Source organism: Ascaphus truei, chromosome 6, assembly GCF_040206685.1.
Source record: "Ascaphus truei isolate aAscTru1 chromosome 6, aAscTru1.hap1, whole genome shotgun sequence".
Classification (NCBI taxonomy): Eukaryota; Metazoa; Chordata; class Amphibia; order Anura; family Ascaphidae; genus Ascaphus; species Ascaphus truei.
In genome coordinates this window covers 118,588,608-118,602,517 of record NC_134488.1, presented here as the reverse complement: position 1 = coordinate 118,602,517, position 13,910 = coordinate 118,588,608, and the positions used below count along the sequence as shown (strand labels likewise).

The 13,910-nt window shown below is 46.9% G+C and overlaps 1 protein-coding gene across 2 annotated transcripts in view; it reads right to left on the bottom strand.

Annotated features, from left to right (window-relative positions):
• Positions 1–13,910, bottom strand: part of PAX7 (paired box 7) — a 98,683-nt gene that overhangs the window by 3,551 nt on the left and 81,222 nt on the right. For both annotated transcript variants that reach the window (XM_075606003.1, XM_075606004.1), the window contains exon 8: positions 2,710–2,950. In XM_075606003.1, the coding sequence (XP_075462118.1) occupies positions 2,710–2,950 (241 nt within the window). The remainder of the gene's footprint in view (positions 1–2,709; positions 2,951–13,910) is intronic.

Genomic DNA, 13,910 nt, shown 5'->3' with positions numbered 1-13,910 from the left:
CTCCTCATCATCTCTCCCCCTCATTCTCCTCATCATCTCCCCCCTTCATCATGTCTCCCCCTCCCCATCATCATCTCATCATCATCATCATCTCTCCCACTCATCACCATCACCATCATCAGCTCTCTCCCTCATCATCCTCATCATCATCACCATCTCTCCTCATCATCATCATCACCATCAGCTCTCCCCCTCATCATCACCTCTCCCCCTCATCATCACCATCTTTCTCCTTCCTCCTTCTGCATGCCTACCTGTGCGTGGCAATAGAGACAGGCGGGGGGGGGGGGGGGGGAGATGGTATGTGTCGGCACTCCTCCCCTGCCATCCTGCTCTGCCTCTGTAGCAACTGCTAATTCCTCTGCCTTTTTCACCCACCATAATTTACAATGTGTACACACTCACACACTCACACACTCACACACTCACACACTCACACACTCACACACTCACACACTCACACACTCACACACACACTCTGTTATTAGTTAGTCACACCTGGACTACAGATTGGAGAAGGTGTAGCTATTTTATGGAAGACAAAGAAGGGCGAGTAGCCGTGTTGGTCCTTTCTTCCATGTAGTAACAAAGGAGGGGAGGGAAAATGTGGTATGATACATTTTATTGGACCAACAAGTAGTTGATATGTTACAAACTTTTGAACCTCTCAGGGTTCTTCATCGGGTATGGCAGAAATACAGAAGCAAAATAATTTAACACTATATATTAATAATTGTTGGTGCAATAAAAGGCATCGTACACCCTACTTCCTCTCCCTCCTTTGTTACTAGCTATTTTACTACAGAAGCAGAGAGAGAGAACAGCTCATATTCTGTACAACACGAGCGCTCCTTTTCTTTCCCATTAATGTCCCAAATTAAATTAATACAGATCCAGCAGTTGCTGCCAATAAGTAAACAAATATGAGGCGTCAGCAGCATGTCAGCTGTGTCCCGGGGGAAGAGCTTGTCCAGACAGGACTCTTATTAGACTTGTCATATCCATTAGAATTCTTTTCACGCTTCTGTGTCCTATCAGTGTGGGCATCGGAGATGGACCCCGTCTGTGCCAAGTGTCCAGGAAAGAAACGTGATCAGAGCTGGGCAGGCTGGGAAGGAGGGGGGTGGTATGCAGGGGTGAGAGAGGTGTGATGCTGGTGCTGTCGCACTGAGCACCATTGCAATGAAAGGAAAGCATTCTGCCATGCGACGCCTTCCATGCAAATCCTCTGATTAAGAAGGTAATGTGTTTAACCCCTACAGGGCCAATACTGCGGAATATACAACGCGTGTAGCACATCTTGCTGTTTAATCATGTCCCCTGCCTTGTTTTATTTCCTCTTCTCCCCCGTCCACTTTTAGCCTGTGCATCTCTGTGCATCTCCAAACGGAGGAAGGGGGCAGAGGGCGACCCCCTGCCTGCGGCTGGACGTGGAAATCTGTTACTGGGAGAAGGTTCTGGCTGTTTATTAATGGCAGGTGTGCCCCTGACATGCAGGAGGTGGGAGAGAGGTCAGGGTCAAACCAGGAGCAGAGGCAGCAGCCCCCTTACCCTGCCGGCTGAAACACACGCTTCCAATTTAGGTTAAAGGGATTAAAGAGTGTGACGGAGGTGAAAACCATTGCATGGTGCTGATACTGACCCGGGCACCAATAAGAAGCCCAGAAGCTGCAGGCTACACAGAACATACCGGAGAAGGCACCCAAGTAAAGCGCAGAAACTAGTGAGAAAGGGGTACCAGTGAGGAGCATGGCACCAACAGGGAGAAAGGCATGTAAGGAACAAAAGTGTTAATGAACTTTACTGAGCAAAGGAGGAGGAGAAGGCCATTCACAACCATAGACATCCTGCTATGTACCAGATACGAGCATATGCACTGACCATGACCCCTTGCAGACACACTTACCATAAAACCCCCCTACTGTCTCTGTAAGTTCTCCCTGCTTACCACTTAGATTGTAAGCTCTTTGGGGCATGGACTCCTTTTCCCAATATCTGTTTTAATATCTGAAGCGCTTATTCCCATTATGCGTTATATTAATATGTCACGTGTATTACTGCAGTAAAGCGCGATGTACATGGATGGCGTTATAGAAATAAAGATACATACATACACACCAGTCATGCAGCCCCCCTAGGAGAATACTGCACCCAGCTGATACAGCACCCATAGCTACCATTTTTCTGGAGGGCTCAACTGGGACAGGCTCGTGTGAGGCCGCCAGCAATGCAATCTGTGCTGGTTTATTTCACAGTTCTGGTGATTGTAACAAGTTTTTTTTAATGCTGTTTACGGTTATTACTAATTATGACCTTTTAAGTGTTTTCTACAGAAGTTTGTGAATCAAAACTCTGCCGGTAAACCAGGACGTTTGGTAGTTTTAATCTCAGGGTGCTCAGCACCTAGGAAGAAATATACCTAGAACCTAAAGGTGCATACCAAACACAGGAAATATTACCTGTAGGAAATATCACCCACAGGAAGTTCATCTTCCAATGATAACATGGCACACATAGAGAGTTATTCATTAAACTGCAATAGTGCCAACCAGGGTATTATTGCATGAAAACTTAAATAGAAGTTTTCATGGAATAGTGCACTGATCGGCATCATCTACATTAAATGAATAACCCATATAGCCCAAATTTAATAGGAAGCACAACACCTACAGATTATACAGTACGGTGTACACATGAACTGATACTTACATTGCCCATACTGTCCATACTGGTAGCTGGCCACAGGGTCCATGCTGTACCCAGTCGTGCTGTAAGTGGGGGCGCAGTATGACTGGGAGGTGGAGAGGCTGTCCACTGATTTAATGGAATCACTGCGCTGACTGCAGCTGGCAGAGAGAGAGTTGCTGGTTTCCAGGTGTAGGGGGGAGATGGAGAAGTCAGACTGTGACTGAGGGCCAAGCCCGTTGGGACTACTGAGAATGCTCATAACCTGTGAACACAGAGATGGGGAACGGGAGGTCGGTGAATAGGGTTATCACATGGGCTGCAAGGTCACAGCACTAACCTACATGTACAGGACACATAGGTAAAGAGCATCTTGCCAAATGACATTGAATATTCAATACAATTACAGCTTATATAATAACACAGGGGGCTCAACTCCAGTCCTCAAGCGCCCCGCCCCCCAAACTGGTCAGGTTTTCAGGATATCCCTGCTTCAACACAGGTGGCTCAATCAGTCCCTGCTTCAGCACAGGTGGCTCAATTGAGCCACCTGTCCTGAAGCTGGGATATCCTGAAAACCTGACCTGTTGGGGGCGGCTCGAGGACCTGAGTTGGCCACCCCTGCAGTAACACACTTATGCGAAACTTAAAGGTACAATTCCTCCCCCTCCCAAAAAACTTTTTCAGATAGAATCCGGAATGTAAAGGGCTGTGAAAGTTATTTAGCATTGTTATTTTTTTGTTGGTTTCTGCTTACAATTGAAATTATGTACATCGAATCACAATCGCTGCAGTCATGGTTAGGATTAAAAACATTATGAAGGGATTGCAATGTTAATCTTTGTCTCGTCAGTTCTAATAAACTATTGTATACAGCACTATCAGCTTAGGCAAACTACATATAGTACAATTACTTTTTTTTGCCCTGAGTCTAAAAATGTAAAGTTTGGGAAATTAGCTCCAGATCCCTCCAGCATCATTTTTTTTAACCATTTCTCAGCTGGCAGCAAATAGCTTGGTTCCTTCACTGAAGATCTTGATTGTGTGTGTGTGTGTGTGTGTGTGTGTGTGTGTGTGTGTGTGTGTGTGTGTGTGTGTGTGTGTGTGTGTGTGTGTGTGTGTGTGTGTGTGTGTGTGTGTGTGTGTGTGTGTGTGTGTGTGTGTGTGTGTGTGTAGGATTCCAAAGCATGCCAATAATAGGATGATTTAGTAACTCTCAGACATTTGCGATTCAGCAACAGGCAATAGGGCATCAATATATAACCCCAAAGCTGCCGAATGTGAGGGTCCCAGAGAGCCGGCACGCTCCTCTGTCCCTCTCCTGACCCCTCTCGCCAGCTCGGTATCCCCGCGGCCTCTTTCGCCCGCCCCCCTGCACTTTGCCGCAGTGTCGCCTGGCCGCCGCACCAGACAGGGTGGGAGAGGAGGGACGGGCCGTGCTTTTGGAAACAGGTTAATGTGATTTCTGTAAGTGTTTGAAGCCGGGTTTGCAGGAAGGGGCAGTGTAATCTCCTGCAGTACGGGTGACTCTGCTCTCCCCCCCCCTCCCCCTCCCCCTCCCCTCCTTCGCCTCTATAATGTATTACTTCTTGGTATATTACCATCACTAACCAGAAATCAATTGCAAGGCGACATCTGTAAAGTTTTATCTGCAGGGATATCGGAAGCCTGTCAATCCATCTGAATGGCAGCTTTCTCTTCCCTCCCCCCACTCTCCGCCGTCACCCCTTCCTACCCTCTGTGCACTGCTGCCCCAAATCAGTCACAGTGTAGCTGCAGTAACCCATGAACTGCCAGAAAGGGCCACAAAGCTTTGCAGTGTGTTACTGACTTGGCTGGCACTGAAGCAGTTAATGGCAACTCTACTCACTTTTCTTGGAGAATGAAAGGGATACCTTGTTTCTTTCATTTTATTATATCTATATATATAAATATACTGTATACAGGCATACCCCGGTTTAAGGACACTCACTTTAAGTACACTCGCGAGTAAGGACATATCGCCCAGTAGGCAAACGGCAGCTCACGCATGCACCTGTCAGCACGTCCTGAACAGCAATACCGGCTCCCTACCTGTACCGAAGCTGTGCGCAAGCGGGGAGACTATAGAGCCTGTTACACATGCGTTATTTACATCAGTTATGCACGTATATGACGATTACAGTACAGTACATGCATCGACAAGTGGAAAAAAGGTAGTGCTTCACTTTAAGTACATTTTCACTTTAGATACATGCTCTGGACCCATTGCGTACGTTAATGCGGGGTATGCCTGTATATACATACATACATACATACATACCATCACATTTTAAGTTATGGTGGGTGAAAAAGGCAATATATATATTGCTTTGTTGTATTTTAGCACAGCATTGCATGTGAATCAGTTTGCCACATATTGATTTTGAGAGACACAGCCTGTGCTTCTAGATCCCCCCTGCCAGCCGAACACCTGGGCAGTCTGTTCAAGGGCATCAGTTGGCATCCTAAAGCAGAGGTCACCTGGTGGGTGATATCACGACCCGCTCGGTGATATCACAACGCGCTCTTTGCACTGGTGCTGGGACCTGTCCTCTTACTGCCCCCTGCCTCTATATCTCCTTTTACAGTCGCTCTTTCTTCCCTCGGCAGACACTTTCCCCCCTCAGGAGGTTTCATCATGCTCCTCGTACTTTAAAAGAAGGGGAGTTTAAAAAAAAAAAATGTAATTAATTCCCTCCATTTCTGAGCTGGGCCTGAGGGTCTGTGTCCGCGGAGGCTGCAGCCAGGGAAATCTGCACCCTTTATGATAAACCAAGTCGGCTTTAGACGTTCAAGTGCAATTAGGATCCCCCCCCCATCTCGAGACCATCAGCACTTCCAACTTCTTTGGGCCGGGGGAGGAGGGCAAATTGAGCTGCAGTGAAACTACATGAAAGTGGGAGATAGGATGAAAGTATGGGCCTTAAATAATACGTGCAGGGATCTTACAGTATATCATCCCTTTGGGATACAGGATCTGCCACATATAGGGATGTAATGGGATTACGGACCATGCAGGGAGGCGGCCTTCTCCTGACTTATTAAGAAACGTCAACTTTTCTGCCAGCAAAAGTCATTTAAACACTCTGAAGAAAGTTCTTGATCATTTCTCACACAATGTATATAAAGATATGTAAACCATATACACATACAGGTAGTCCTCGTTATCCAACGTTTCACTTTACAACGGATGGCATATCCAACGCTTTACAATGCAACCCATAGGGCCATTTTTCGACGCCGGAATTCGTTATCCGACACCTGAATGCGTTATCCAACGCTCACCGTCACTGATTAACATGGCACTCACTTTACAACGGTTTCACTATCCAACGCTACTTCCAGAACGGATTCCGTTGGATAACCGAGGACTGCCTGTATTACCTTGCAAAGACACTTGCCTTAGCATGACGATATCATCCCCTTCAACTGTACCTATTTAGCGGGTACACTACCTGTGTTTGGCTCCTGTAAGACCAGGTGTACCTATTACACGGGAAGTTTGTGTTGTGGGATAAGCTGCGTAGGTTATGGGATTTCCATCGGGATTGCTTGGAAGTGCCTCCGTCCAGGAGTAGAGGAGCTACTGTGGCACCTACTTTATATCCACACAATGTTGGAGGATCTGTGATATGATTGGAATAGGATTGGAGGCAGAGAGGGTCTTAGCCCCGGCACTGAAAGCTCTATCTTTTCTTGCTCAGAGGTGGACAACACCAGTTTTCAAGAGCCACCAACAGGTTGGGGTTTCAGGATATCACTGCTTCAGCACAGGTGGCTCAGTCGAAGAAGTGAAAGCATTGTATGCTAAGAGGTGATGGGAAAGGCAGGGAAACTTGGTACATGGAACCTGGCTTTCATTTTAGCCTTTACTTTTGTTTAGAGAGTGAGCACTCAACCAAATATTGTTACAGGGGTATATGGCAGTCCTACACTTGTAGGGTTTACAATGGTGCAATAGGATGGGCCCCAATTGAACGGTACATATTGATTTATATTTACTTATTCTAGAGATGTCAATCTTCAAGGACACAAATTTGTGCGTGTGGAGGCGTAGGGCAAAATAATAATAATTTTACTACAAAAATATTGATTTTTTATCAGTGAGACTGCATTAAAGTCGAAGTACTTATTCAATAAAGTGCCATAGTGTCGATTCAGCTGTACAGTACTGCATGGTAAGTTCCATTCAAGACAAAGGAACTTTTAGTGTGGTAGTGCTAAATGTTGAACAAGCCCTTTAGATCAGAGGGGCTCGACCCCAGTCCTCAAGACGCCCCAACAGGTCAGGTTTCAAATATCCCAGCTTCAGCACAGGTGGCTCAATCAGTGGCTCTCTGCTTCAGTACAGGTGTCTCAATTGGTGGCTCAGTATTTGACTGAGCCACTGACGGAGCCACCTATGTTGATGCAGGGATATCCTTAAAACCAGACCTGTTGGGAGGGACCACTGCACTAGAGACTCAATGCTAAAAATCAGTGAGACTGACCCCAAAGCAGTGAGACATACTGCCGTGCAAAACAGAGAGAATAATAAGGAAACAGTTGAGGATACGGGAGCTTCCATTCAGTAGTTAAGTACTGTATTGAATAAATACGGGGTAAAGTAAACGAATATTTAGGAACTTATTTACCAAACTGCTAGCCGTGTATTGGAGTAAGGCTATTGGATAAGGTTATTGTGCAGTTTAACTATATATTTTGCAGTTACAGTAAAGTGACTTTGGCCATGATGCAACACACACACATATATATATATATAGATATATAGATCTATATATATATATAGATATATAGATCTATATATCTATAGATATATATATCTATATATATATAGATCTATATATCTATATATATATATAGATCTATAGATCTATAGATCTATAGATCTATATATCTATAGATATATCTATATCTATATATCTATAGATATATATATATATACCATAATATTGAGTTAAGTTATGGTGAGTAAAAAAAGTGACAAAAACCCTCCACAGGAAAGCAAATATGCAAATACAACTGTATGCTCATCTGCATGTCTTAGGCAGGTCTGCAACCCCGCCTTTCCCCATCATCACCCAGCATACAGCACTTCCACTGCAGCAAGGGATTCTGGGAAATGACATGCAAATGAGCACACAGTGTCACTTTTTGCCTCAAAAACCATTTTTAACATGGTTCCCTATAGGCTTAAGCTTGCTGCATGGTCACAGCTTTGAGCACAGCCAGGGTTAAGGTGCATACCCAGAAAACCACCCACAGACAGCTGTTTCGACCTTGATGGGTCTCATCAGTGTGGGGTTGATTTTAACTGGGTATGCATATATATATATATATATTTAACAGCTTTAGATCATGAAAGGCTTAAAAAATAAGGGTGGGTACTTTTACTGGTGTGTTTAATTTTTGGTGCTAAAAAAGTAATCTTCTGGTTTTGCCACAATTCAATTAGTTTTACTTTTGTAAAAAATTATACAAAAAAAAAACCTCAAAATAAGAAGGATTCTTTTTTTCCCGTAATTTGGGGAAACTTTTTCCTACTTCAACATTTCACAAACGTTTGCAGGTTTATTTTTTTGTTCAATAATGCAAAAGTTTGTCCACTTTATAAAAAAAAAAAAAGAAAAGAAAAAAAATCACACGCACACAAAATGAATCGGAGGATGGGTCTGCAGGGTTTTGACTCGAATTTTGCTCACATTCGAAAGTCCGTTCAGAAGTTCAACTGGAACCTATTCCTATGAAACTCGGGAAGTTCAGATTTCAAACCCGTGAAGCTGCCCAGCCATCCTTACTATAAACCGGATGCTGAGCAAAGCAGTGACACAAGTATTCAATGCAGGCTACAATAGTGACGGGGTAATACGTTACTCACATTTGAGTTCAAATCTGCATTTCTTTCAATGTATGAACCACACATTGTATAAGTTATGGTGTGTGAAAAAGTGACAGAAACCACCCATTGTACAGTGAATATATACCACTTGTGCGCACATTGACGACTCAGACAGGTCTGCGGCCCTGCCTTTCCCCATTATCTCTTAGCTTACAATGCTCCCACTGCAGCCAGGGACTCTGGGAAATTACATGCAAATGAGCTCACAGTGTCACCTTTCCATGTCCATTTTATCATGGACCCCTATACGCTTATGCCTGCCGCATTACACAGCTTTACTGCACAGCCTGGGCTAAACAAGTGCAGAGCCAGTAACCCTGCTCACAGACAGCTATTACAACCTTTTGGGTCTCATCAGTATGAGGCTGGTTACTGGCTGTGCAATGTGAAGCTGGAATTTTTCAATGTATGCAATGTTTAAATTTTCCCCATAGAAAGTAATTTAGCCCATTAGCTGTCAGAATACATTATTACAGCAATAACGCTACAACTTCAAAACTATAGGAGCATTTTAGAACATGCCATGTGATCAAGATGAAAAAGAAAATAAAGAGACGTCAGTTATGTCATATAAAATTCATAAAACCTCTTTGGGTCAAATGTAACTACATTGGAATAAAACCGGCAACACACTTTTCTTATGTTTCCGCGTCCCTTCTCCCTCACCTTTCTGTCACCCTCTCCAGGCTAAGCTGGTAGTCCTCCCCCTCTCTCGTTTCCCCCCCAGGGTCATTCGTAATGGAGAGTTCACACTGACTTATTGCTTCAAAACAAGATTTCCTGAGATCTTTAAAACCTTCCCCACCAGTTCCCCCTTCCCCCCCCCCTCCTCCTTCTCCTCTCTGGTGGAAGGTTCGATAAACGTGAAAGAGCTGGAATACAAAGACTTTTTGCAGAGTGACACATCCCAGCCTGGGGCAGTGCTTCACCAGCTCAGTATCTACACTGCACTGCCTCTCTCTGATCAATCACAGGCCTCTATCAGTTCGAAGGGCTTAGCAGCAGAGTAAGAAGCAGCACCGCTTTCCGGGCCTGATCTCTGAGATGGGGAGGTCAGCAGACGATAAAACAGGCAGGACGTGAACAACTCAGGAAAGAGTATCAAGAGATAACATTATGATTCCTGCTGATAGGAAAGTGTGACCTTTCCCCTCTCTAGTACAGCCTGGGTTACTGGATTCAGAGATCCTACATCAGGGATTTTCTACTTCCTACTGTACCCCAGTTTACACAACCCAATTTAACCATGCACCTGTCTAGAAAAGCTCCAAATCAAACTAACTACCTAGTTACTGCTTCGCTTTACATAGTGTTATGATGTTGGCAGCGTATATGTCGATATCATTATATACGTCTGATTTGCTGTAATTTGTACTATTATTAAAGCAGTAATACTACATTCCAATTACTACCTAGACTTTTGTTTTTCTTTTCTTGTTTTTATATGTAAAGCATGTGCCAATGCATAATTCTACATTCTTGCCTTAGCTGGCAATCGTTTGGTGCTCCTGTTATAAATCTGTCACAATCCTGAGTGTGTGCCTAACATAATGGCTGCCTTCTGACTGTGAAATGCTGCAGCTGATATGTAACATTAGGGTAACACATTATTGTGACAGCTTTCAGAGTAGTATGCTGTTTGGAATGCAGCAACAGATCTGTATGTGATACTTTGTTACAAAAAAACAAAACACAAAGGGAGCCCAGAGCTACATCCAATATGACAAAAATACACAGTGAAATACATATATATATATATATATATATATATATATATATATATATATATATATATATCCCTTGAAAAAAGGGGTCATTAGTTTAACTATTTGGCCAAAGCATTATAAGCCTGCAAGCCACTTCAAGGCATGACCAGATATCGAAGGTCCTAACACTAACTGATTTAAATTCTTATTTACCTGTATAATTACAGGAAGAATGATCTGCATTTGATCTTCAATGCAGATCATTCTTCCTGTAATTATACAGGAATCATGCCCTGAAGTGGCTCGCAGGCTTATAATGGTTTGGCCAAAGGGTTAAACTAAATGACACCTTTTTTCAAGATATATATACATATAGTATTTCACTGTGTATTTTTGTCATATTGGACGTAGCTCTGGGCTCCCTTTTGTGTTTTGTAGTATACAGTGCCACGCCCAGTAGCACTCCTTTTGACACTTATATACAACTTATACTATATTAGTGAAAGCACTGTATGCCTGCCTGCCTGGATGTCCGGTGTCCCTAGGGGAAATCTCATTGGTCCCTTGGGCCGCCCGCCCCCGCACACCTCTCATTGGCCTGAGGCGGAGTGACGGGCCACACACACACACACACACACACACACACACACACACACACACACACACACACACACACACACACACACACACACACACACACACACACACAACACAGCAGCTCTATACACACACACACACACACACAACACAGCAGCTCTATACACACACACAACACAGCATCTCTATACACACACAACACAGCAGCTCTATACACACACACACACACACACACACACACACACACACACACACACACACACACACACACACACACACACACACAACACAGCAGCTCTATACACACACACACACACACACACACACACACACACACACACACACACACACAACACAGCAGCTCTACACACACACACACACACACACACACACACACACACACACACACACACACACACACACACACACACACACACACACACACACACACACACACACCAGCTCTATACACACACACACACACACACACACACACACACACACACACACACACACACACACACACACAACACAGCAGCTCTATACACACACACACACACACACACAACACAGCAGCTCTATACACACACACAACACAGCAGCTCTATACACACACACACACACACACACAACACAGCAGCTCTATACACACACAACACAGCAGCTCTATACACACACACACACACACACACACACACACACACACACACACACACACACACACACACACACACAACACAGCAGCTCTATACACACACACACACCCTCTGTCCGCCCCCCTCCCCCCCATCACGTGCGCTGCCCTGCACTGGCTCCGGACGGGAAGCGTGGCCCTCCTACCCCAGCCGCTCCCTTACCTCCCCGGCGCTACCACCCGCTCAGGTAAGTCACTGTGCGTCCCGCCTCAGCCTCAGGCCCACTGCGCGTCCCGCCTCAGCCTCAGGCCCACTGCGCGTCCCGCCTCAGCCTCAGGCCCACTGCGCGTCCCGCCTCAGCCTCAGGCCCACTGTGCATGCCGCCTCAGCCTCAGGCCCACACAGGGCGCTTCCTACCGCCGCTCAGCCGGACGCCACATCGAGCGGGCGCCGGGGGGAGCAAGAGTCTCAGGCCCACACAGGGCGCTTCCTGCCGCCGCCTGCACGCCTCACTCAGCAGGACGGCACATCGGGGGACCAAGCGGGCGCCGGGGGGGGGGGGGGAGCGCGAGTCACGGGTAACGGGGTGGGGGGGGGGGGCGAGCCGCGAGTCACAGGGAACGGGGGGGGGGGGGGAGTCACGGGGAACGGGGGGGGGGGGAGTCACGGGGAACGGGGGGGGGCCACCAGCCGAACCAGCAGGGGGACGGATGCATGGAGGATGGGGGGGAAATGCCCATACATAAATTATGACAATACATATGCCCACTGCTCTCCAACCCCCCCACTCCCCTTCCCCCCCCCCGCTCCCCTTTCCCCCGTCCCCCGCTCCCCTTTCCCCCGTCCCCCGCTCCCCTTTCCCCCCCCCCGCTCCCCTTTCCCCCCCCCCCACTCCCCTTCCCCCCCCCCACTCCCCTTTCCCCCCGCTCCCCTTTCCCCCCCCCGCTCCCCTTTCTCCCCCCCCGCTCCCCTTTCTCCCGCTATCCTTTCTCCCCCCCCGCCCCCCTTTCTCCCCCCCACCCCCCTTTCTCCCCCCCGCCCCCCTTTCTCCCCCCCCGCCCCGCTCCCCTTTCTCCCCCCCCGCTCCCCTTTCTCCCCCCCCCCCCCCCAAACCTTTACAACAAATACTCACCTATTGTTCCACGATTTATAAATAATACTATCTATTACGCATTTACATCCCGGGCAACGCCGGGTCTCTCAGCTAGTATATATATATTTTGTGGTCATTTTTGAGCTTACTGGGTATCTGTGTGTGATACTTTGTTGCCAAAGTGCAGGGCTCAAAGAGGTGTGTATATCCGAGCCTGTTGCAAAAGAGGAAGTGGATGTGACTTTCTAAGGCCTCGGTCCCGCTGCGCTCGGTGGTGCGGGCGGCCACACGCGAGTTCCCCACCAGCAGGGGAATCCTCCCGAGCCGGTCCCGGTCCCCCCTGGCGGCACAGCGCACTACACGCTGTGGCGCGTCAGCCGCTATGGGACACAAGAAAATGGTGATCCCTAGCGTTGACGCGTCACATGGTGTGGCTGTGAGCCAATGGGGAGGGGAGGCTTTGGGAGGAGGAGAGGCTTCGGGGAGCGGGGAGGAGTGTGGAGTGAAACAGCGTGAGTGCCTGTCTGTGTGTGTGTATGTGTGTGCCTGAGTGCGTGAGTGCCTGCCTCTGTCTGTGTGTGTGTATGAGTGCGTGAGTGCCTGCCTCTGTCTGTGTGTGTGTGTGTGTGTGTGTATGAGTGCGTGAGTGCCTGCCTCTGCGTGTGTGTGTGTGTGTGTATATGAGTGCCTGTGTGTGTGTGTTGCTTACCATCAGCAGCTCCAGCCCGAGTCCGTGGAGGGAGGTGGGGGGAGAGTAGCGGGTCCCTCCGCTCAAGCCACGCCCCCCTCCCTGTCAAACCTCCCACTCCCGCCCACCTCCCGCTCCGGCTCCCGCTCCCTACAGACCGCATATCGCGGTCTGTGTATGTCAGCGCACCACCTGTCTGCAGTGCGGGCGCGCTGACTCTGGGAGCGGGGCCTTAGCCTAAATTGTTGCTGTAGCAACCAAAGGACATTACAAAAAAATCATTAAAAATGGCATTAGGAAGGAGTTAAAAAAACATTTTGTTCCTTTCAAATACAAAAGCAATACGGTAAAATCACATTATAATTCGTTTTTCCGCAACATGTTGGATATATTTAGTTGCAAACATTATTTGCTGGCACTCTTAAAAATGGCCACCGTGTGGGGCTGGTTATTTACCCTAGTATACTTACACTAACTTTTATGAACAGCTAAATAAAACAATCGTCTACTCTAAACTGCTTTTTAAAATAGACTAATTTCACCTTCTAAAGTGTGAAAATCCAGAAACTGCCTGGGGGGTCCCCAC